The 25,818-nt window shown below is 41.1% G+C and overlaps 1 protein-coding gene across 1 annotated transcript in view; it reads left to right on the forward strand.

Moving 5' to 3' along the window:
- grik5 (glutamate receptor, ionotropic, kainate 5) overlaps nt 1–25,818 on the forward strand; it is a 127,151-nt gene that overhangs the window by 84,266 nt on the left and 17,067 nt on the right. The window contains exons 6-15 of the mRNA XM_030749423.1: nt 7,433–7,611; nt 8,362–8,415; nt 9,200–9,358; nt 9,753–9,905; nt 13,183–13,287; nt 18,558–18,665; nt 21,335–21,538; nt 22,575–22,688; nt 23,263–23,372; nt 23,611–23,784. Of these exons, the coding sequence (XP_030605283.1) occupies nt 7,433–7,611; nt 8,362–8,415; nt 9,200–9,358; nt 9,753–9,905; nt 13,183–13,287; nt 18,558–18,665; nt 21,335–21,538; nt 22,575–22,688; nt 23,263–23,372; nt 23,611–23,784 (1,360 nt within the window). The remainder of the gene's footprint in view (nt 1–7,432; nt 7,612–8,361; nt 8,416–9,199; nt 9,359–9,752; nt 9,906–13,182; nt 13,288–18,557; nt 18,666–21,334; nt 21,539–22,574; nt 22,689–23,262; nt 23,373–23,610; nt 23,785–25,818) is intronic.

Raw genomic sequence — 25,818 nt, forward strand, 5'->3', positions numbered from 1 at the left:
TCATTTTGACAGTCTGGTCATGAAGTTCTGTCTGTTGTCAGAGTTCAGAACATGGCTCATGCTGCAGTCCTCCCATTTATTACTCACACTCTTGCACACTGTCTCTTATCCACCTCAGAGGGTTATTAGGCCAAACCAATAACAAATATTCTTATTTAAAATGCTTTCCAGTATTGGAGGAACTTGGGGGGACATTTGATTTAACTTGCCAGGCACTAAGAGAGCTTTAACATCACAGGGGATTCAGGGCTTAGCCACTCACCCTATTTATTTTCATTTTGAAAGAGTGCGTTATTGATTTATAATGCACTCCCCAATCCAGAGCCAAAGGAATTAAAGCGCTTGGCCGGATGATGACTGTAGTATTAATACTAGTATTGTAGCATTCAGACACTTTGTGATTCAAATATTTTTTAAATGCTAAGGGTGTAATGGTTAAAAAATAACAAAAGAAACCCCAACGGTCTCTTGCATTTCTATTTTCCCTTTTTGCGATAACCTCCCCATTGCTGTAGACGTAACAAGTTAAGCGCAGCAACTCAGTACACAAATGTAAACACAGACAAAACAGAAGGATTATGTGACAGAGACACCTCAGGAGGAATATGTGACAGCCATGGCAGAGAAAAGGCGGAATTGCTCAATCATTATAGTAAACTGAAGGGACACTATGCATGTTAGCCAAGCTTTCTGTTATTTTCCTAGTGGTGTAAATAGCATGTGTGTAAATATATGATGAGTAATAGCAGTTGAGAAATGGCTCAAATGTAGTATTTTTATGTGTTTGTGCTGGTTAGCCATGCTGAGGCTGCCTGGTTAAAGCGTGGTAGTCTGATAAGAGCTGTAATGTTCAAAGATTATAAGAATAAACTCACTGAAATATTGAGATTATGCTTTGTTAATATTTGCCCCATACCTGTGATAAAACACATTTATTTCTTCCTCTTTTATTCTAAAGGCTTGTGCCCCCCCTCTCCACTGGATATGAACTATATATTGTACACTCAACAGGTACCTTATTAAGTACACCTGTTAATTGATGGTTAATGCAAATATCTAATCAGCCAATCACATGGCAGCAACTCGGTGCATTTAGGCATATAGAGATGGTTAAAATGAAGTTCAAACTGAACATCAGAATGGGGAAGAAAGGTGATTTAAGTGACTTTGGATGTGGTCCGAGTATTTCAGAAACTATTTTCCCACACAACCATCTCTAGGATGTACAAATAAAGGTATTAAAAAGAGAAAATATCAAGTGAGTGGCAGTTCTCTGGGTGAAAATGCTTTGTTAATGTCAGAGGTCAGAGGAGAATGGCCAGACTGCTTCAAGCTGATAGGAAGCCAACAGTAACTGAAATAATCACTCGTTACACCAAGGTATGCAGAAGAGCATCTGTGAATGCACAACACGTGAAACCTTGAAGCTACGGCAGTAGAAGACCACACCGAGTGCTGCTCTTGTCAGGTAAGAGCAGGAAACCGAGGCTATAATTCGCACGGGCTCGCCAAAATCGGACAACAGAAGGTTGGATAGGTGTCGCCCTTTATTACCAGTTGTGCATTGTTTAAATACCACAGCCTACCTGAGTATTGTTGCTGACCATGTCCATCCCTTTATGACCAGTGTACCCATGTTCTGATGGTTTCTTCCAGCAGGATAACACACCACAAAGTTCAAATGATCTCAAACTGGTTTCTTGAACATAATAATGAGTTAACTGTATTCAAATCAGATCTCAGTCCAATAGAGCACCTTTGGGATGTGATGGAATGGGAGATTGGCATCAGGGGTGTGCAGCCAACAAGTCTGCAGCAACTGTGTTATGCCATCTTGTCAATATGGACCAAAATCTCTGAGGAATGTTTCCATTACCTTGTTGAATCTGTGCCATGAAGAATCAAGGTGGTTGTGAAGGCAAAAAGGAGCCCAAATTGGTACAAGTCATTGAGCTCATTCACCAGTTTCAAATCTCACAGTGATCAGTTTATAAATTATGGTCTTCATTAGAGTCAAATTGGAGGATGAATCAAGAAAAGCTTTAGGGCGTGCTTACATTGTGAGTGAGACGTCACTGCTGCATGAGAGGTCCACCCCTCGCTTGTCATGTCTGGTTTCAAAACACCAAGATGATGAGAGCCAAATGCTCAGTTTGAGGCTTCACAGTGTGAGTTCACTAACCAGTGGTTGCTGTTACTGTATCTCTGTCCTTCTGTTATAAGCAGTCTATGGATATGATGCAAAACTGTGGCTCAAAAATCAGTGTATAAACCGAATCATTCCACTGCTATTAAATACATGACAGAATATTGTACACTGTACAAATCCTGTTTTTTCCACCGAATGATTACTGAACTTTTTGTGCACTTCTCAGCAAAACTGAGTTGGGATATTTTGTTTTGCAGCTTTTGACTCCTCACACCAGCCAAGCAAATCCATCCAAGAACAGAAGGGCACTTACATAAAGAATTAGTGGGACCACTGAAGTCTGAACGCATCCCTTGGCAGTGTTAAAAGGGTAGATTTTGACAAACAAAAAGCTGTGACATTATGAAAAACTGATTCAATCACTGAGATACTTTCATTATCTTTCCAGCAGTTAGCCAGCCTTCCCCTGGTTTCTTGAATGTAAGCTGAATTCCTTGTGGACTTGTCATTTCATTGAACCAAGAGAGCTTTGAAATGGCATCAGACACCTTTTTCAGTTTTGATCATCTGTTGAATGGATAGATAAGAGCCTCATCTTTTACTCTTCGCTTTTTCTCTCATTATAATTAGAGGCAGCAGATAGCCCGATAGTTAACGTCTGGGTCAAAATGAACAGCTTTTACTAGTGGAGAAACTGAGGGCTGCATTTTTGTGTAATATATTTGGCTTGAAGGTGATCTTTACAAGGTTATCGCACTCACAGACTCTGACCCACTTGGCTGTGCTATCTATCGCTGTGGAGCTGGTTGCCATGGCTGCCGAATAGGTGCTAACTGCCACTCAACAGGCTTGTTCCACACTCTGAACAACTGTGTGGGTGTGTGTGTGGCACTGTTTGTGTGTGTTTGATGTCATTTTTCTGAGTGCTTGGTTCACTTTGTCTGTACATGTGCGTGACTGCAGGAGTGTGTGTGTGTGTGTGTTTTTATTGTATGTCTGCACATGAGGCAGTGGGCTTTGGGTTACTTGTATGAATGTCGGTGTGTGCTCATGTGTGCGGCTCTGCTATGGTGCTGCAGAGGTTGAACATCAGACAATGTTTACCACCAGCACACTTGTTTTATTCATCATGTTTACACCAGTGTAGAGTGAGTTCCATCTTATTTTTCTTTTTTTTCTCCAGCCAAGTAAGTAATTCGTGAAGTCAGACATTTCATTGACACCCACCTTAGATGCATCCTAAATAAGGAGTGCATTTAGAATCCGGTCATTTTTGCAACAGCGCGCTAATGGCTTTAATCTAATTTATCTGTCTTTAGCTAGATATTCTGTTAAATGAGTCAGAGATTTTGGGTCATTTCCGATGAATCCTTCTCTCGCTGTGCCTGGGTCAGTACTTGCTATCTGAGCCTAATTCCATTATGCAGTTTTCATGAGATGGATGAGGTTAAGGACAGGGAGAGGGAGAGACTGAGCACAAGGAGGAGGAGGAGGAGACGGTGACAGTGTTGGAGCAAGATGGATAAAGACAGAGAGGGGTAACTAGAGCACAGGGCTAAGACAGGAGAGATAGAGAGGTTAGAGCTCCTCTGTGTGAGAGAGAATATGTGAACGAGGGAAAGTGAAGAAGTGGAGTAGAGGAAGCTGTAAAGTGCATTGATTTTTTTTTTTTCCTTCTCCCCTCCTTCCTCAAACTAATTAAAGTTTTGGCCTGGTTCAGTGATTACCCCACTGCTTACAGAGGCTTTCTCCTGCTGAAGGGCTCTGTGTGCTACCTCTTCCCTCCTCTGCTTCTTTCTCTTCCCTTCCCCCTTCATCCCCCAGATGCCTGCCCCACCATTTATTTGCATAGCTAGGGGTGCTTTACTATGGAATTACAATTAGGAAGCATCAGAGTTGACTTTCTAGTAAAGACTTATTCCACATGTTTTCAAGTGAGTCCTGACTGCCGTTGGTTGTACTCATATTCAAGAGGAATTTGCTTGAAGTACTTTAAGTACTTTATTTCAGTCTTTCTGCTTTCGCCAGAGGTTTTCACAAACATTGCATGTCCAGTTTTGTTATTTGAGTTTAAGGTTTTCAGTTTTTGAGCACATCCTGTTTTACTCATAGTACATGCTGTGCATTACTCAGAGACCCGAAAAGCATTAACTGAAGGATGAGACAACGCAGGCAAAGTGCATTACAAAGCACTCAAAGAGCACATAACTCTGCCGAGGCAGCACAACCTTCTGAATTTATTATTCTATTAATAAAATGTTCAGAAATTTGTCATGTTGATTGGTTGATAGCATCCATCAATTTTGGAAGCTAACCTAAAACCTGCCTGGGAATATTAGGGCTTTGAACAAATATAAATTTCTATTGAGCCAGACTCACAAGAACCGAGTTTTGTGTGTGTGTGTATGCGTATGAGTTATGTCCTGCTGCTGTAGAACACTGACTGCTCAAATGGCTTCAGGTTTTGCAGTACCCCCTACAGATGTATGCACTTGTTTTCTGGTTGCAATACTATGGTACATTTAAATGTTACAGCATGCGTCCATTCATTCATTGTATTAGCCAATTTTGTTTAGCAGTTTTGTTAAAACATAAAGGAAAAACATACAGTAGTGTGCAAAAGTCTCATTACTGTATTTTGCTAGGAAAATGGGAAATAGGTGCAGAGATTTACTAAAACATATGTATACATACACATGTTGCACATAAACATACGTTCTTTTTGTAGCCAGATATGCTTTTACTCCATTGGTAGTGTGTTTGGGATCATTGCCATGCTGGAAAATAATTGCCAATCAGACACTTGCTGAATAGTATTGCACGGTGAATTGAAAGCTGATGATACTTTTCTGCTTTCATAATTCCATCCTCAACACCTCTGGCTGAAATGCAGCCCCAAACCATGACAGAGCCTCTACTGTGTTTTACAGATGGCTGTAGACACTCACTGTTGCACTTCTCTTCTGACATCTTCCATATACACTGCTCAAAAAAATTAAAGGAACACTTTGAAAACACATCAGATCTCAATGGGCAAAAAACCATGCTGGATATCTTTACTGATATGGACTGGGTAATGTGTTAGGAATGAAAGGATGTTTGCTGGAAATGAAAATTAGCAACCTACTGAGGACTGAATTCAAAGACATCCCGAAAATTAAAGTGAATAAATGATGTGGCAGGCTAGAGCATTTTGCCAAAATTTAACTGCAGCAACTCAGAATGGTACTCAGTAGTTTGTATGGGCCCCACATACCTGTTTTTGTTGGGGCATTGTCCTAATGAGGTGGTGTGCTGGGGGATCTCCTCCCAGATCTGGACCAAGGCATCACTGAGATCTTGGACAGTCTGAGGTGCCACCTGGTGCCATCGGATGGACTGAAACATAATGTCCCAGAGGTTTTCTATTGGATTTAGGTCAGGCAAGCGTGGGGGCCAGTCAATGGTATCAATTTCCTTCATCCTGCAGGAACTGCCTGCATACTCTCGCCATATGAGGCCAGGCATTGTAGTGCACCAGGAGGAACCCAGGACCCACTGCACCAGCGCAGGGTCGGACGGTGGATCCAAGGATTTCATCCTGATACCCAATGGCTTTAAGAGTACCGTTGCCTAGCCTGTGCGTCCCTCCATGGATATGTCTTCCCAGACCATCATGCTGGGCAGTGAGCACAGGACCCTCTAGAGGACATTGGGCCCTCAGGCCACCCTCATGAAGTCTGTGTCTGAGTGTTTGGTCAGAGACATTCACACCAGTGGCCTGCTGGAGGTCATGTTGTAGCTCTGGCAGTGCTCATCCTGTTCCTCCTTGCACAGAGGAACAGATACCGGTCCTGCTGATGGTTAAGGACCTTCTACGGCCCTGTCCAGCTCTCCTAGAGTAACTGCCTGTCTCCTGGAATCTCCTCCACTCTCTTGAGACTGTGCTGGGAGACACAGTAAACCTTCTGGCAATGGCACGTATTGATATGGACTTGGACTATCTGTGCAGACTCTGTAGGATCCAGGTACCAGTAGTGAGACTGACCCTAGCCAAATGCAAAACTAGTGAAAAGATGAGAAGGGAAAAAAAATGTCAGCAACCTCCACCTGTAAAACCATTCCTGTTTTGGGGATTGTCTCGTTGTTGCCCCTCTAGTGTACCTGTTGTTAATTTCATGAACACCAAAGCCGCTGGAGCTGATTAACAACCTCCTCTGCTACTTAACTGACCAGATCAATATCCCAGAAGGTTAACTGACTTGATGCTTTACTCTGATTAAAAAGTGTTCCTTTATTTATTTATTTTTTTTAGAAGAGTATATTGATGACAATGTAAGCCAAATATTTCAATTTACAATTGAAAATTTATTATTTGCTATGTCAACACCCTTGAATTAATTTTCTTTTTTTAATGCTTGAATGATTCGTAGGTCAGTCTGAAACTGAACATTCCTCTGAAAATGGTCAGGTACAAGGACTGGACTGAAAACGAGTGAAAAAGTTGCCAATGTCCAAAGAAAAGCTTTGAAAGTCCTTCAGAAAGCCTCAAGAACTGTTGTTCAAGACCACTTTCAAAGGTTACAGGAAAGTCTGGCTTCTTGGAAGCAAAGACATCACATCACTGTAAATATTAAATCTAACTACACATAGTGAAGTTAGAGGTAAAAAAATATCAGTTATCACATATGCCCTTGTTTAAATCAAACAAATGCATATCTGCATCTTTCATGCACGTCTGGATTGACGTAATAACCGCTGCATAACAATTGTGGCGAATATCTCTAGGTGTAAATAGATGTACCCTGAGCTGAAAGATTCATCTGGAGTCAAAGATTTATTGGAAAATAAATGTAACCTTTGAATCACAGCTGAGGTGTTACGAGTACACAGTGGTACTTATCAGCGTCGAAAACAAATCACTTGTTTTCTGCCTAATTCTTATCAATATTTCTCTAAAATGCTGTATGTCAAGTAGGTTGTTAACTAAGAGGCAAACAAACAAACAGGCAGAGCTGATAACAAAAATATTCTTTGAGGAAATTATAATACATAAAAAATAAGTCCTAGTGAGAGATACGGTTAATGGGAACACACAGCCGACTTCATATTAAATGATGTTTCATTTCCTGAGGATTTAGACAAAACATCAATCATGATTTGCAAAGTGACACAAATATAAGACCATTCCATAATAAATCAGATTTTCACACGTCCTGCATTGCTTACGTTTTGGAAAGATGAATTGTAACTACTGATACAGACCCTGATACACGGCTTGTCCCTGTTTTTACTCTCCCTCAGGCCTGCTGAGATTGGAGGAACTGGTCCGCCGCTTTCTCATCTCTCGGGAGACCCTGTCAGTCAGGATGCTAGATGACAACCTGGACCCTACGCCGCTGCTGAAGGAGATCCGAGACGACAAAGTGGCCACGATCATCATTGACGCCAATGCCTCTGTCTCCTATCTCATCCTCAAGAAGGTGAGTTCTCAAATGTCAAAATGTTCTTCAGAGCCACCTACACATTTTCAGGAGTCGAAGCTGCTCTTGGATACAGTGCAAGCAGTACGTATGTCTTAAGGGGGTTTACGTATATCTCTTTTATGTACCCACATGAGGGGCATGAGGAGCTCACCATCTGTAAAATAATTAAACAATTCACTCTGAGATCCAGGGGCTACACATTTGTTGTTGTTACTGAATTAACATCTATTTTTACCTTCTCTGCCCTCCAGAGCTGCATCGGGAACAATATTTATGCATGTCTGCCAGCAGCAATCACTTACACTCTTATGAAAGTATTTGACAAAAGAACATCTTTTGCTGGGATGTGGTGCAGATGTTACCCAGCCTTGTTCTGATTCATGGTACGGCCTGTAATGCCGATAGCCAGCGCAGTGAGTCATGGTTTGAATGCGTATGGGATGTTTTTACTGGGCACATTTGAGCCGTTGTTCGCCCTCAGCAAAATGTCCTAGTGTTAGCCTGATGATGTAAAACTGTGATTAACGTATGCTCTCTCTGCCTCCCCTCTTTTCTCCCTCCCATTTTATCCCTTTTTGTCCCTCAGCTGCTTCCTTTGCTCTCTGAGTATCCAATAACTCTCCGCTTTTGCCCCCTCTTTGGCTTTATCAATCTGCCTATATCCTCCCTAATTCTGCCTTTCCGCATTCTGCCTCTTCTTTATTTTATTTTTTTTTATCTTATTCTCGCTCTCTTTTTGTCTTGCAGGCATCAGAGCTAGGGATGACATCAGCATTTTATAAGTACATCCTCACCACAATGGTAAGAGTGCGCCAATTGTTCCCCTTCCCCTCTTCTGTCCTCTCTTCCTTCATTTTCACTCGTTCCTCTCTCCTGCTTTTCCTCCTCTTCTGTCCCTTTATGAGCCAGCAAAGGTGCTAAGAGGAAGAGAGTACTCAATAGGGGAAGTACAGAGAGGTGAGAAAAAAGGGAGAGGAGATGAGAGATGGAAAGAAGAAAGGAGAGAGGGAGACAGTTGAGAAACTAACATACTGTATGAAGATGTGGCTGTGCAGATGAGGATGGTGAGGGGGGAAAATAAGAAAAAAGGGGGTCTGAGGTGAAGGTGATGACAGATGTGATGTGCCCTTTTTCTTTTGCCACCCGCCACCTTCCTTGCACTTCTGGTGTTTTCATCTTTCTCCTTGATATGCTCCCCTCCTTTTCAAGCATTTGAATAAATGTGTCATTTTATGCCGTGCATCTGATTTTTCTTTTTTCACTTCCCTCTCTGCCCTCTGTGCGGGATGTGGTCCTGTGCTTTAGATGAAAGTATGCATATTACTTAGAAAAAACTCGATTCTATTAACCTCCATTTTCCTTGTATCACAGTTTCCCCTTTCTTCAAGCTCTCCATCAGAGATTAGATGTTGTCACTCCCTGTAGCGTCTTCTTTTTTTTCCCTTTATCGTCCTCTTCTTTGCACTGTATTTTTCTTCTGTGCTAAGATTTGATAGCCTGTCAACATCGCCCTGTCACAAACCTGAATTTTCTATTTTCTCTCACCCTCCCCACACCTCCTCCTTCTCTTCCTCCTCCTCTGTAGGACTTCCCCCTACTGAGACTGGATGACATAGTCGATGAGCAGTCCAACATTGTCGGCTTCTCCATGTTTAACACCACCCATCCTTTCTACTTGGAGTTCATCCGGAGCCTCAACCTGTCTTGGAGGGAGGGCTGTGACCTGACGTATCCGGGCCCTGCGGTCAGTGTCTTGAGCCCATGAGTACTCATGCGTGCGCACTATTAGAGCTAAATTTTAAAGCTTTGTTTATATGCCACACACCATTAAGCTACTTTATTCCTCACACTGATTCATGGAGCACTTAAACAACTCCAGCTAGTCTTTTGCTTGTATTTAATGGGTATTGATGTATCCATCTTTGTTTCCTCCCTATTGGTTCACTCGTACCTCTACATCTTTTCTCTACTCTTATTTTCCCTTCTTCTCTCTCCTTCCCTCCATCCTTGTTAACCTCTCAATCATTTGTGCACCTCTCTTTCCTGCTGACTCTTTGTCTCTCTCTTCACCTTGTTTCTATCCATCTCGCCCTTTCTGCCCCCCCTTATACCTCTTGTGTCCTCTCCACCTTCCACAGCTTTCGTCAGCGCTGATGTTTGATGCGGTGCACGTGGTGGTGGGGGCGGTGAGGGAATTGAACCGCAGTCAGGAAATTGGAGTGAAGCCACTCAGCTGCACCTCACCTCAGATCTGGCAACACGGGACCAGTCTTATGAACTATCTGCGCATGGTAAACCCTACGTAAATCTGCATATGTGCAGTATGTTGGATAATCACCTACTGATGTGAAAGCTCATATATATGAACATGCACACATATACATAATAAGAAACTATATATATATAAAATATTTGACATAGGACCTCAGTTTAATCTTTATTTACATTCACACTTGTATCAACATCCTTGTACTCCTGTGATATTAATAAGGTAAATGGGGCTGCAACTAACAATAATTTTCAGAATTGATTAAACTTGAGAAAACACAGAAAATACTGTTTTAAAATTACTATTCTGCAAAGCCTCAGGTGACGTCTTCAAATTAGAGCTGAAACAATTACAGTACTTGAAATATTGAATCGGTGGAAATAAACCTGCTCTCATTTTTATAGTCAGTTAATTACTTGAAGGACCAAATATGAGCTGTTTCCAGCCATTAAATTTTGAAGATTTTCTTTTTGTGAAATTAAATTGACTCTTCATGTTTGGGAATGTTGGTTAACTAAAACTAGAGATCATTTTGTGGCCATCTGCCATTCCCATCAACATGTTAATGCTCCAGCCTGCAAGTACTTCTCATGATTTGGACTACACCTATTTTCAAACTCTGCTTCATTTATTTATTTATTTTTTTTAATCTCAAACTCCTGTCACATTTTGTGGCTGCATCTAGGTTACAATGTAGGGCAGAAAAACACCTGCCAGAGGATTCAAAACCATCTCTGTGGTGTTTCCTGCAAGATACATTCCCAAGGGAAAAACAATAATATACAAAAGTATTGCGTTAATTGTTTAAGAATTACAGACATTTTTATACATTGTCTTCCATTTTCAGAGGGTTAAAAGTAAATGGATCAAAATAAAAGTTTAAAATAAAAGGGTTGTTTTTCATACTTGGATGAAAATCCTCTGCAGCCACAGACAACACCAAATGATGTCTTTGCTCTCTTGCAATGCTCTGCCAGGCCTTTAATGGAGCCACCATCAGTTGGTGCTTTTTTTGTGGGTCTTTCTGCATTCAGTTTTGTCTTCAGTAACTGAAAAGCATGCTCTGTTGTGTTGAGATCAGGTGACTTGGCCATTGAAGAAAACCCCCTTTCTCTGCTTTGAGAAACTCATGGGTTGCTTTTCCTGTTTGCTTTGGGTCATTATCCATTTTCACTGTGAAGCTGCTGTCTGATCAGTTTTGCAGCATTTGGCTGAGTACACGTCATGATTCATCCTGCTACTTCTATCAGCAGTCACATCATCAATAAACACCAGTGACCCGGTTCCACTGGCAGTCATGCATGCCCATACCACAGATGTGGCATGCTTCAGATCATGAGCTCTCTCCTTCTCCATCCTTTTCTCTTCCCATCATTCTGGCACAAGTTCATCTTGTTTCATCTGTCCAAAGAATGCGTTCCAGATCGGTGCAGGCTCTTTTAGATGTTTTCTGGCAAAGTCTAATCGGGCTTTCCTGCCTTTGACTGTACCCAGTAGTCTGCATCTTGTTGTAAATCCTCTGTATTAGCATTCATGAAGGCTTATTTTGATTGTAGACTTTGATAATGACATACCTACCTTCTCGAGAATGGCCAAGAGACTGCAGCTATTCGGTTCTTAAATGATTTGTTGTGATTATAGGTATGTTGTCCTCTTATGCATGTTTGTTTTATGTTTTATTACTGGCTGTGGAACAAATTGCCCTTAGGGGATAATAAAGATCCTTGTATTGTATTGTATTGTATTGTATTGTATTGTATTGTATTGAATTATATTGTATTGAGAGTGTTCTTAATTGGTTAGATGAAGCTGCTTTCCTAAACCAAGGAAATAATTATGTGATCATCCACTTTAGCTGTCTTCTGTGGTCTTTCAGGTCTTTGGGAGTTGCTGAGTTGGCCAGTGCATTCTTTCTTTTTAAGAATGGACCAGATTGTTGATTTAGCCGCTCCTACAGTTGCTGCTCTCTCTCTGATAGGTTCATGTTGTTTTTTTCAGCTCAGCGATGACTTACATTGACATCTCTTTGGAGCTCATATTGAGAGTTCCAGTAAACAGCTACTAAATGCAAGTTCAACACTTGGAATCAACTCCAGATATTTTATGTGTTTAAGTTGTCATGGAATAATGAAGGAATACGCCTACCTGGCCATGAAACTGCTTGTCATTTATTTGCTTTTGAGCCTCTGAAAATGGGTAACGGTGTATAAAAATGGCTTTAATTCCTAAACAGTCATTGCAATGCATTTGTTAAACCCCTTGAATTAAAGCTGAGAGTCCATCACATATTGAGTGTTTGATTTAAAATCCCCTGTGCTGGTGTACAGAGGCAAAATGACAAAAACAATATGCCATTGTCACACGTGTAAATGTTCCTGACTAACGTTGTCATTGTAAAGAAAAAAAAAAAGTCTGTAGACATCCAATTCATGTCTCCAAACAGGCATACAGTAATATAGATGTGCCAAAGTAGTTCCTCCTGCAACAGGTGTCAGATCACATTTTGCCGTGATGACACACATACACAAAAACATTATGCCATCTTATTCATAGTGATCAGAGAAAAGCAAGGCTCCTAACACAGCAAATGTTAAGAAAAGACAAATAATCACTGCGTTTGAGTTGTTTTCTTTTAACTGAAATATTGCTAAATGAGAACACTACAACTTAAATGTGTATCATCCTCATCTCATGTTTCATGTAACCTCTTGTGTTTTGCTGTTCTTTGTCATCTCCCATCTCTGGTCGTCCGTTTCTCTCATCGACGACCTGTTGTCAAGGCAGCCCGGGTCCCATCTCTCACTGCCCCCGCCCCACCGGCCCGACATCTGTCTTTGTTAGTCAACATCATGGCGTGCTCCATCTTCAGCGCTGCACCATTCATCATAGTTCTCGCTTACTGTGCCAGCACCTGGCTTTTGAAGCGGAGCTGTGAGGTGCAGGTCTGAGTCTTATTAGAGAGCTCTTGACCCTCTCTGCTGCTCTGTCTGAGCCTCTCGTCAGTCAGTTTCTCCTAGTTGATCCAAACCTGATCATCCTTGTCTAGTCCAGCCTCAAATGCTTTCTCTGCCTGTCTTAGTCTTTTTCCCTCTCTTTCCTCCTAATCACTGGTGATAGTATCTGTACAATCATGATGGATAGTGAGAAGAAGGATGTTTGTTTTTATTCAGAATGCTGGTTTAATTTATTTCTCCACATCTTTTCATTCTTTCTGTGTTCTCCATTCTCCTTGTTTCTTACCTTTCCTTCTCTTTTCCATGCTTCTGTCATACTTCCTCACTTCACTCTCTGCCTGCCAGGTGGAGTACGATGGTCTGACAGGGCGAGTGGAGTTCAACAGCAAAGGTCAGAGGACCAACTACACCCTGCGGATCCTGGAGAAACACAGAGGAGGCCACAAAGAGGTCAGAAGTCACCTGTTATCATGCAGCAGGCAGGTCACATTGCCCTCAGGTTTCGGGTTAGTTACAGGTCACCTGCCTGATTTCGCAAAGCCAGCAGCGGCGTTTAACACAGAGGTCAGCTTCATCACTCCCCCTGATAGTAACCATATCTTTACTTTGTGATATATATATTTTTTTAACCTGCTATCAGATGCAGTTTTTAGGTTTTAACTCTAAATATGAATAATACAGTGGCTTGCAAAAATATTCATACCCCTTTAACTTTTCCATATTTTGTCACATTACAACCTCAAACATAAATATATTTCACTGGAATTTAATGTGAAAGACCAACACAAAGTGGTATACAATTGTGAAGTGGAAAGAAAATTATACATGATTCAAAACATTTTTTACAAATAAAAAACTGAAAAGTGCGGTGTGCAAAAGTCAATACTTTGTGGAACCACCTTTTGCTGCAATTACAGCTGCAAGTCTTTTAGGTTATGTCTCCACCAGCTTTGCACATCTAGTGACTGAAATTTTTGCCCATTCTTCTTTGCAAAACAGCTCAAGCTCAGTCAGGTTAGATGGAGAGCGTTTGTGAACAGCAGTTTTCAGATCTTGCCACAAATTCTGGATTGGGTTTAGGTCTGGACTTTGACTGGGCCATTCTAACACATGAATATGTTTGGTTTGAAACCATTCCATTGTAGCCCTGGCTTTATGTTTAGGGTCGTCCTGCTGGAAGGTGAACCTCTGCCCCAGTCTCAAGTCTTTTGCAGACTCCAACAGGTTTTCCTCCAAGATTGCCCTGTATTTGGCTCCATCCATCTTCCCATCAACTCTGACCAACTTCCCTGTCCCTGCTGAAGAGAAGCAGCCCCAGAGCACGATGCTGCCACCACCATATTTGACAGTGGGGATGGTGTGTTCAGAGTGATGTGCGGTGTTAATTCTCCGCCACACATAGCATTTTGCATTTTGGACAAAAAGTTCAATTTTGGTCTCATCTGACCAAAGCACCTTGTTCCACATGTTTGCTGTGTCTCCAACATGGCTTCTGACAAACTGCAAATGGGACTTTTTATGGTTTTCTTTGAACAATGTCTTTCTTCTTGCCACTCTTCCATAAAGACCATATTTGTGCAGTGCACAACTAATAGTTGTCCTGTGGACAGATTCCCCCACCTGAGCTGTGGATCTCTGCATTTCGTCCAGAGTCACCACGGGCCTCTTGGCTGCATCTCTGATCAGTGCTCTCCTTGTTCGGCCTGTAAGTTTAGGTGGACGGCCTTGTCTTGGTAGGTTTACAGTTGTGCCATACTCTTTCCATTTCCAGATAATGGATTGAACAGTGCTCCGTGAGATGTTCAAAGCTTGGGAAATCTTTTTATAGCCTAATCCTGCTTTAAACTTCTCCACAACCTTATTCCTGACCTGTCTGCTGTGTTCTTTGGACTTCATGATGCTGTTTACTCCCCAATATTCTCTTAACCAACCTCTGAGGCCGTCACGGAGCAGCTGTATTTGTACTGAGATTAGATTACACACAGGTGGACTCTTTTTAGTCATTAGCAGTCATCAGGCAACTTCTGAATGCAATTGGTTGCACTCAGAGAAAAGGGGGCTGAATACTTTTGCACACGGCACTTTTCAGTTTTTTATTTGTAAAAAATGTTTTGAATCATGTATAATTTTCTTTCCACTTCACAATTGTATACCACTTTGTGTTGGTCTTTCACTTTAAATTCCAGTGAAATATATTTATGTTTGTGGTTGTAATGTGGCAAAATATGGAAAAGTTCAAGGGGTATGAATACTTTTGCAAGCCTTCTACTGTAGTAGTTTTACCTGAAGTTAAGTCTGCATTTCCTATCTGTGATTGCAAACATGGACTGTTAAAGCCTGAGAGATTTTTTTCTGTAGTTTCTTTCTCAGCTGCTCCTAGATTATGTGTTTTCCACTCTAAAAACATAGAAACTGTTTGTCATAAATGACAAATTTATTTTCTTCTGTTGGCTACAAACAATAATTTGAAATTGTTTGTAAAAATCAGTGGTTGGTATTTGCCTTAAGCTCACAGCAACAGCATACATGTAGACAGATGTGTGTAAAGAACTGGATTTGCTTTAGGCTTACCGTATTTTCCGGAGTATAAGTCGCACTTTTTTTCATAGTTTGGCTGGGGGTGCGACCTATACTCCGGAGCGACGTATATGTGACATTTATAACACATGAACCAAAATACTCCAGCCACTTGACATCTCCGTGAACTGCAGCTTTAAGGCAGTCTTGCGTAACCTGTGGGCGCAGTGGATGATGGATGGAGAGCACAGCTTAACGGCAACTGGGAGAATGCGCCACCCAACTTTCCTGGAAGTCATTGGATGGATCAAGAAAACATGGGCTTCAGTGACAACCAAACCATCCTGTTGGGATTCAGAAAGGCTGGAATAATTGGAACTGCAGCTGACGACGAGTCTGACTAACGCGACACAGAAGAGGAAGCGGCGCTTCGTCTACGGAGTGTACGGAATTGTTTAGAAGTGACACCGAGGATAAAGAATTCAATGGATTGATGGTTTGGTTAACTTGTTAGTATGTTCTTTATGCTATGGTTATCTGAATAACTTAATGTTACGTTAACATACTGTAGCGATTCTCTTAGTTAGAGAGCGTGTTGATGTTGTGGGATTTCGGACTGTTCGGGAGGTTCGTGAAGGCAGCATGGAGAGAGAGAAAAAGACCGAGAGCTTGCCTGTGTGTGTGTTGCTGTTCCGCTGTTGTAGTTGTGGTTGGCGTGGCTGTGGCCTACAGCAGCCGTTTTTCTGTTAATAAAGACGACCTTTGTTGTGAATATCGCCGACTTTGGAAGTGTGTTTACAACGTTACAATACCGAACACGTGTTCGTTGTGCGTCATGTAGCTGAATGTGCTACGTTAGCATAACGTAGGTGTAACCGTGTTCGTCCTGTTCTTTAATCCATTATTATTTTAAATTGCCGTTCAAGATGGAATTTCTTATAGTCCAGTGCGACCTATATATGTTTTTTTCTTCTTTATTATGCATTTTTTGGCTGGTGCGACCTATACTCCGGAGCGACGTATAGTCCGAAAAATACGGTAGTTTTAATCTGTATTGGATTTAGACTCTGTCTTTAATTGAACTCTGAGCTCAATCGGAGCTCGCAGTAGACCTAATGTGATGAGTGATGATTCCTTGAAAATCTTGTGCTCATATTTATTTGATATAAATGTCCAGGATCTGAGGTGTAGGCCCCTGTCTAACAATCAGAGAGGTTTGAGTGCATTAAAGGCCGGGCCATAAATCAATATCATCACCCATTCCCTTTCAACAGAATTGTATCTTCACAGTACGGTCATATTGGACAGAAGTAAAACCAAAGTTAGCAATTTTAATGAGCAAAGTTTTCACAGTGAATGCAAATAAAGCACAGCTCATGTGGAGAGCTCAGGGAACACTCAATTAAAACCATTAAAACAAAAAGCACACTCTTAACAGAAGTGTCAAAATGTACCTAACTTGTCTTATTAAATTAAAGAAAAAAATTAATTCTGTGCTCCCTTCCCTTCCCTACTCTAACCAAACCAAAAGTGCAGCACAGTTTTTCTAAAGAAATTTCCTTAATTGTGGTAGAAGGAATGTCAAACAAAACAGGCTAACCACTCGTGCAGTCTCCTGGGTGCAGCAACAGGTTACAAAACTTCAAAAAAAATGGAAAGACTGACAAGCAGCATGTGCAAAACAATGCTGCTACTACAAAGTACTACTAACCTCTCGAGCAGAGACATACTCAAAGTGGCGAGCTGGTCACGCTAAATCACAGAAACAAGTGCAGGCGCCAATCGGGAACACGCCCTAATCAGCATATGAAGATATAGTTAAAGCCAGTATACGGGGACAATCAAATTAATCCTCTGTAAATTTTGTTGAATGGCAGCGTGTAGATATACTTATAGAAGAGCCAATACTCAGCATTGTGTATGCCACACAGCAGCTCTAGCAGGAAAAACAATGTGTTTACTTGACACTTTAATTGAGCAGTCGTGTTTTATTTCTTAATTTGTAAGAAGAATAATAACTTTTTAAAATTAAGTTTTGTTGCTTTTATATTTTTGTTCTTTAGAAAAGTCATTTTCATTCACTTTCCTGGAGCAGATGCTTCCAGATAATTTAACCATTTGATCTTTTGAACTAGTCAAGCATGAGCCACAACAGATTAGTTAAGGGTAGTTGAACAATATGTGTTCCCAAAATGTTGGCAGGCCCAGCAGCAAACGAGGTGCTCAGGACCATTTTGGTGCATTATTGTGACAATAATGCACCAAAATGCACCAGTAAGCTAGATAGAAAGGTGAGGGCAGGTGGAAATCAAAGTGCATTCCACCTGCTTTTAGTAAAAAAAGTATACACACCACTGCAGACCCAGACTGAGGGAGGAATTACGCTGCAGTTCATTGGCTGGAGGAAACATTTCTTTTTCACCTCCTCTAAATGTCTTCCTGGGCTCTGCACTTGGCCAGCTGTTTTCTGTGTTAACACAAAATGCCACCTGCTACACAGAGGTAGACTTTTACTTAGCTGAGCGTTAACTTGAGGTAATAAACATTTTAACTCTGCTCCCCGCCTTTGCACAGCGGCACCCACAGCGTAGGCAGGCAGCGGTGGTTCACAGAAAAAAAAAGAAAAGACCGCTCTTAAATGTCAGGGTAGGATAAAGAGTGTCACAGGAAAGCTGTGATTCTGTCTGAGGAGTCATTACCTCTTCTCTGACCTATTGAAAGATGTACAGTAATATCTCCTGAAGAAATGCCTCTGTGAGCTGCTGTTCCACCCAGCACATTGGTTAGGTCATAATCACACACTTATGTACCTAAGTGACTTTACAGTCGCCATAAAATGGAAATATGAGAACAGTTTTTATGCAATTTAAAAAAGGTGTGCGTAAGGGGAAAAAAAAATTACAATGGAACTTCTGATCATGAATGTCTTTCTTTGCCATCTTGTCCCAGCTCATTGCTCTGCTTGTAAACAGCAGCTTTTTTCACAGTGGCGCATAGTACTGCAAGTGCATATATGGCTCTGTTGGGAACAATTAACTCAGTAAGCATATGCAGAATCTAACAGTACTGATACCAAGTCCTAAAATATGAAGCGTTGGGGTTGGTGGTGTGTCACCTGCCACGACAGTGAAACAGCTGCAGTGCGGCTTAACAGTACATTATTCATCTCACAATACTTTTCTCCCGATTTCTCTTCATATTAGATCGGAATCTGGTACTCAAACAACACCCTGGCAATGAACTCCACTAGTCTGGATATTAATGTCTCGGAGACGTTGGCAAACAAGACCCTGATTGTCACCACCATACTGGTAAGGTCACGGCTGCTCTGTGATGCTCCACATTAGATAGTTCAGAGTTGTTTTTGTGTTGCGTCGCAGGTTGCTCTGGAGATCATGCTGTGTTGTGGTTTGTTTCTGATAATTTTGCTGTTGCCGCTGTAACTGTCATAGAAACTGACAGAACGCTGTCGGTGATGTGTAACTGAAACCATACTGCTACAGTCCTGGACTACTGAAACCCTATAAGTTGTCTCTTGTAGGGTTTGGACATGTGAGTAATATCTACAGGTTGGTGTAGAAATGTGAAAGAAACATCTGGTTAAACCGAATCACTGAATCCTGAAATATTGCCAACATCCTGTCATAGCACACTGTGTTGCTAATTAGAGTTTTTCTAAATCAGTTTGCTCTGTTGAGAAGACTGTTGATGTTGCATAATTACAGATGTTTCATTTCATAATGTTGAATATTACAATATTTATGGAAGAAAGGGAAAAATAAACATACAAAATATCTGAAACAGCTTGAGCTTTAACACAAAAAATGAAAATTGTAAAACGAAAAAAAAAAACTTCATGTTTATTTCTTTGGTTGTGTTTGATATGAACACATTTAGGAGCAAAGAAAAAGCTATTTTGCTGTTTTCTCCCAAGACGTAGACAAATTCACCTTTGTTTGTGTGTTGGGGGGAGGGGGGCGGGGGCAGTTTGGACACATGATGCAAGCTTTATGAAACAAATGTTTTTTTTCTGTCAATATATTTGGTGCACTACTCAGATCTGCAAGAACACAGCCTACCTTCCCATGATACCCATGTTTATCTGCGTCAATCCATTTCATGGCTAGACAGTTTTCCCACTCTTACCAATGTCTATAGCCACAATCCAATTTATGTTATTTAAAGCAATTTAGCATTGGACTTCCATAACTGTAGGGGACTCACAAGAGGGAGATAAAAATGGTCTAAATTGATTCTGCTGAAGCTTAGATAGCTTGACTTATAGCATTGGGCAAGCTCCAAGAAAACTAAGCCCTAAAATTCCCAGGATGCATCAGCGTATTGTTCTTCTGTCAGACTTCATGTCTTTAGAAAGGGAAACAGTTCAAGTTGTAGAGGTTTTCTAGCCTTTTCGGTTAGGACATGGTATCTAATACACCACTTGATAAGTAAAATGATTAACAATGTTTGATGCCTTTTCCTTTAAAGACATTTAATTTTAGATGATTGAGAGTTATCATTGAAAACATAATGCATGCTTTTACAAAATTATCAGTGACTTGCTAATAGAAATTTGCCGGTATTCCATTATGGCCGGAAAAATGCTTATTTGAAAGTTGCGAACAACATCAATACCGTTCATGACTGCAGTAATGTAAATATGAAGCATAGCGTGGCATGGTTATTGAGGTTTCTCACGTGATGCTATGTGCACATTACTCTGCCATATTGGATGTGATACAACCCCTGTTTGCTAGGGAAATGTACAGTATATTCCCTGACTGGCTGGCAGTGCCTCCTGGAGGTCAATGGCAGTTGCTGGGTGAAATCAGTTGCTACACCAAAAACCTTCTAGTGATTGCTTTGGTTGCTAGCAAGTTGCCTTGGTTGCCTGTAGTTTTCCCATGTTTTTCTGCAGATACCCACTAATTGCTCACCGAGTGGTAATACAACTTGATAAAAAGTGGAGAAGGTTTGCCTTTAAAGTTGTGCCTCAATGCTGCAGTCAACGTGTTTTAAGGGGCACGACTTTTACTTCATTTCTGGATTGCGTTGTGCTTTTCAGTTTCACTATAATATGGAGAGTAGCTGTAACATGTTTGTAGACAAGTCTGTCAATTCCATTCAAACTACAATGCAACTGTATGCTAGCGACCAGAGCAATCACAAGGAGGTTTTTGCCAACTAGTTGGGGAACACACCCCAAGTTTCTCCTAGTGACAGGTTATTGCCAGGGGGTCAGCTAACTGGTCTGTTGGCCTGTGTGAATGTGGCTTTAGTAGTCATTTTCCCAGTGACTACATCAACCTCCAGCAACCACTGTTAGGGAATACCACTTAGGGAATACTCATTTTTCCCTCATGACTGGTGGTTGCCAGATGGTCGTGAACTGGTCTCTAGGCCTGTGTGACTAGGCTAGACCAGCCTTTTGCACATCATCTCATATTTTAGCAAGTTCAGCTCTGGTGCAGGCAAACCAACTGATCTCAGTGCCATCCCTTTGACAGTTGATGGCTCACCTGATACCCTTGACGCATTCAATTGGCGATCTCATTCAGGGGACGCCATTGAAGCTACTGTGGCCTGCAAACCAATCCACAGCAAATCCACCCCTGCTCTTCCTTTCATGCTGTATCTGACATAATCAACGGCGTATCTGATGCCTGCTTTGTTCTGGCTTAGGTTCTTGCTGCTGTTCTGCCAGCCTCTGGCTTTCTACATATGTGCATGAAAGGGTTGCAGGATCCCAGAACAGAGACATGTCATCAAATATAAAATCCTGCAGATGGAAATATCAATCTTCCCTTTGGCTATAGTGATCCTGACTGAATTCTTTTTTTTTTTTTCTTCTCACCAGAAAACAAATAAGCATATTCTTCCAAAATTTTCAAGTCAGACCTTAATTCTAGCAAATAATCTCTGATCAAGTAGATATTTCTAGTTTTGGACTGAGACCTCCTCATGTGTCCCTCATGTTTAGGAAAACCCATATGTGATGCGTAAAGACAACTACCAAGAATTCCAGGGAAATGACCAGTATGAAGGCTTCTGTGTTGACATGCTGAGGGAACTGGCAGACATCTTGAAATTCTCCTTCAAGATCAAGCTGGTGGATGATGGCCTGTATGGGGCCCCAGAGCCCAACGGCTCTTGGACTGGCATGGTTGGAGAGCTAATCAACAGGGTGAGTACTCTCCCTTACTGCCTTTCCAAGTCTTACATGCACGCGCGCACACACACACACACACACACACACCAGAAACACAGAAACACTGCACAAATATTCTAACCAGTCTCTCTATAAAAGGAGGCTTGTAGTGAACACACAACTATGTATGCACACACCCGCCCAACCACACACACAGCCACCCACACACACACACACACACACACACACACACACACACACACACACACACACACACACACACACACACACACACTTGCTCTGTAGCCCCAAACCACATCTCTGCTGTAACTTCCCATGTCTCAAATTGCCCTCAGAGGGGAGTAAGACTCTTATCTAGGACAAAAGCTGACTTGATAATTCCCCAAAAGAGAGTGGTAACATTGCCTAAAATTGTCTGCACCATCTTTCCTTGCTGTAAACCGCCCTACCCCACCCTGCCCCCCCCTTTCTTCCTGCCCAGGCCTAGTGTGCCTCTGATAGACACTCTGGTTGAGGCAGGCTAATGAGAGCCCCTCTCTGCTTAATTACCATACGGTATACTTCAATTACCAGCCTGTGGTCCCTGTGTGGGGCATGCCACACTGGTGCTCCCCCAGCTCTCCACGCTTCCTCCCTCCCTGCCCTCCCCACTGCCTGATCACTCAGCTCTAATTAGCGGCCCATGTTCATCAATTAGCTTTTAATGGAAGAGATGGAGAGGAGGCAGAGCAACCAGAGACCTGCAAGGTTTTATACAGGTGGAAAGACCAGTCACCCAATGCTTACTTGCAATTAGCCTCATTTGGATGGTGGATAATGTGTGTGAGGCAGAGTGCACTTCTGTATGTTTTTGCAAATGTGCTTTCAAGTGCGTAGTCAAACTTTTAATTTTTCATCTTGTAAATCAACATTTTTAACAAGAAGAGTGCAGCATTAGTCTTTCTGCTTTGCACAGCTACCTGATCATTTGTTTTTGTTTTGTTTTTTCTCCCTGCCTCTCGTCCACTCTCTCTTTCTCTCTTGCCGCCTTCCTATCTTTGCAATCCTCCAGAAAGCAGACCTGGCTGTGGCAGGTTTCACCATCACATCAGAAAGAGAGAAAGTTATTGACTTCTCTAAGCCGTTCATGACCCTGGGGATCAGCATCTTGTACAGAGTTCAACTGGTGAGGGTGTTATCTAGGCCTGTAGCGCACACACTGTGAGATATTCACTATAGATCTTGTGCGGGATTTCATTTCTTTTACCTTCACTGCTTTAATGCCAACTGGATCATACAAAAGATGACAACCTACAACTGTTAAGATGAGGCTTAAGGAATCTAATCTTTGAAGCTGCTGATTGTATGTCTGTAGTATCCTGTGGGCTGCATCCACTAAGTCCACACTGAAATTTATAGGTATAATTCATATTGCTCAATAAATCACTGCTCTGTAACTGGGCAACAGCTTTACATTGCTAATGAGGCTTTGAATCTGAGCCAAGTATGCTTCAGCACCAGGCATTGTGAAAAAGAGCGTTTATGGATTGTAGCATTAGTGTATCAAAGCACTGCAGACTTTACTATCAAAGTGCAGTGAAGGACACTGCCCTCCTGTGGTGCAAAGGGGACACTCCCTGACAACTGAGACATTGAGACCTTGTTTTCTAACAGACTGTAGCTTCCTGTATGTCCATTAGTCACCATCTGCCTCTGTGTCTCCAGCTTTCTACTTCTCTTTCTTTTCTTCTATGCACCAGGGTCGGAAGCCCGGTTATTTCTCCTTCCTCGATCCCTTCTCTCCAGCCGTCTGGCTCTTCATGTTACTCGCCTACCTGGCTGTCAGCTGTGTGCTCTTCCTGGCTGCAAGGTCAATACATTACATCAAACATCATACTGATTGTCTGTAGTTCGCATCAGAGCTCCATCATTTTTTATCTTGTTGAACACAAGTCACCTGTCACATACTGAAATTTCTTACCTTAAGCAACCTACTGCAGACAGTTTTGACAGGGGACGAATGACTGATTGGAGATGACTTGAAATGATGTGACAGAGGTGCAGTTTGTCCTCAAGGTTGCCTCACTTTACCTTTGTTTTCACACCAGGTTAAGCCCCTATGAGTGGTACAACCCTCACCCATGTCTGCGAGAGCGCAGAGACATGCTGGAAAACCAGTACACTCTGGGAAACAGCTTGTGGTTCCCTGTTGGAGGCTTCATGCAGCAAGGTTCAGAAATAATGCCCAGAGCCTTATCCACCAGATGTGTTAGTGGAGTGTGGTAAGTTATAGCATGGTTAGAATGTGTTTGTGTTTGACAACCAGTTTAAAGCCCCTGTCTGCTCAGAAATATGTTCTGCATCCATTGTCTCTTCACTTGGATGTTTGTCCTTCACTGTTTAGAAGATGTTTGTGCTGAGTTTGATATTTGAAAGCTGTTTACGGATTCACATGCTGAAGGGAAGGTTCCTACAATATCAGTTCAAGACAAGGCTGTATCTGGAAGTCAGTGAGAAAGGTGGAGTCAACTAATTTATTGATTTTCTTTCTTTTTTGTTTTTTTGCCTTCTAAATTGTCAGAAATTGTTTAAGAATTGCTCTATTAAAAAAAAATTCAAAAGTTGCTGATAATGATGTTCTAATACATTTTACTTGTTACCAAAATGATAACAATAATTATATTGTTTGGAACAGGTGTTTAGAAGGTATTGACCAATAATATTTGAGCAGGATTTGTTTGTATGCAGGTAAACAGTTTGTGTGGAGAGCAAAAGAGGCTTGAACTAATTTTTCAGCATCTGAGGCTGGATGTTAATTTTAGAGATTTGTTTTAGAGATTATTGCACAGATGAAAGTAAGCAGTTTTAAGAAATGTATTAGATCACCTGCCAGGAAAACAACAAGACACAAATATTTTAGAAATATTTCAAAAATGTGTTTAAAAATTCTATTGTTATTTATTAGGCAAATAACAAACTGAATTCACATTTTTATCCCCAAATTTGAGCTGGCACACTGGCCTTCTCAGAGAATTCAGAAATTAATCAAGCATAACACTCAAAGTAATTTTTCTTTTTCAGAAATGCAAGTAAATAACTGTAATCTTAATCAAAAAATACTAATGTGTTTTACTAGTTTTTTTTAAACAGTAAATTAGAAAATTTGTGGATAACAATAATTATATTTTAGTAATAAAAATATAATTTCAATTAAAGAGTTTGCAAATACTGGTGAATTAACCAGTTAAACATAACATGTTATTTTGGTAATTAGCAATACTTTTAATTTAGGACAGCTGTGGCATTGGGTGGTGGTCTAATAAATTTGTTAAGTGCTGTATTTGTTTAATGTGTGAGTTGAAGGACATATCCTGATTAAAAAAAATACTCCCAGATTACTCACAGTGTTATATGCAATGACAATAAAGAATTTCTATTCTGTTCTATTATGTATCTGGTTAGACACCAGATACTTACTGCTTCTGAACTTAGAAGTAGGAAATTAGAGGTCATTCAGGCTTTTATGTCTTTAAGACATGCCTGTAGTTTAATTAATTGGTGTGTTTCATCTGTCTTCATGGATAAGTAAAGCTGGGTATCATCTGCATAGCAATGAAAATTTATGCAGTGTTTTCTAAAATACTGCCTAAAAGAAGCGTGTATAATGTAAAAAGTATTATTCCCAGTACAGAGCCCTGATGAACTCTGTGACTCACTTTCATGTGTGAAGAAGACTCCTCATTTACATGAACAAATTGGAATCTATCAGCACAATTACTTTAATACCAACAGTGTATTCTAATCTCTATATTAAAATGCTGTGATCAGTGGTATTGAATGTTGCACTGAGGTCTAATCGGAAAACCACAGAGGTGACTCCCTGTTAGAGACCATGAGAAGGTCATTCATAACCTTCAATAATGCTGTTTCTGTGCTATGATGCACTCTAAATTCTGACTGAAACTCTTAAAATAAACCATTCCTGTGCACATTATCAGCTGTTTCACAACTACTCTTTCAAGAATTTTTAAATAAGAGAAAGCTTGAAGATTGGTCTATAATTAACTAAGACCGGTGGGTTAAGTAAAGGCTTTTTAAGTAGTGGTATAATTGCAGCCACCTTGAAAGTCTGTGGTACGTAGCCTTTTGATAGAGATAAATTAATCATCTTTAAAATTGCAGCATTAATTAATGGTTAGCCTTTGAACCGTCCTGTAAGCATGGGGTCTAATAGACATGTTGATGGTTTAGAGGAAGAAATTATTGAAGTTAACTCAGAAAGATGAATCAGGGAGAGAGTCTTAATAAATAGCAGC

This window comes from Archocentrus centrarchus, chromosome 16 (assembly GCF_007364275.1).
Source record: "Archocentrus centrarchus isolate MPI-CPG fArcCen1 chromosome 16, fArcCen1, whole genome shotgun sequence".
Taxonomy (NCBI): domain Eukaryota; kingdom Metazoa; phylum Chordata; class Actinopteri; order Cichliformes; family Cichlidae; genus Archocentrus; species Archocentrus centrarchus.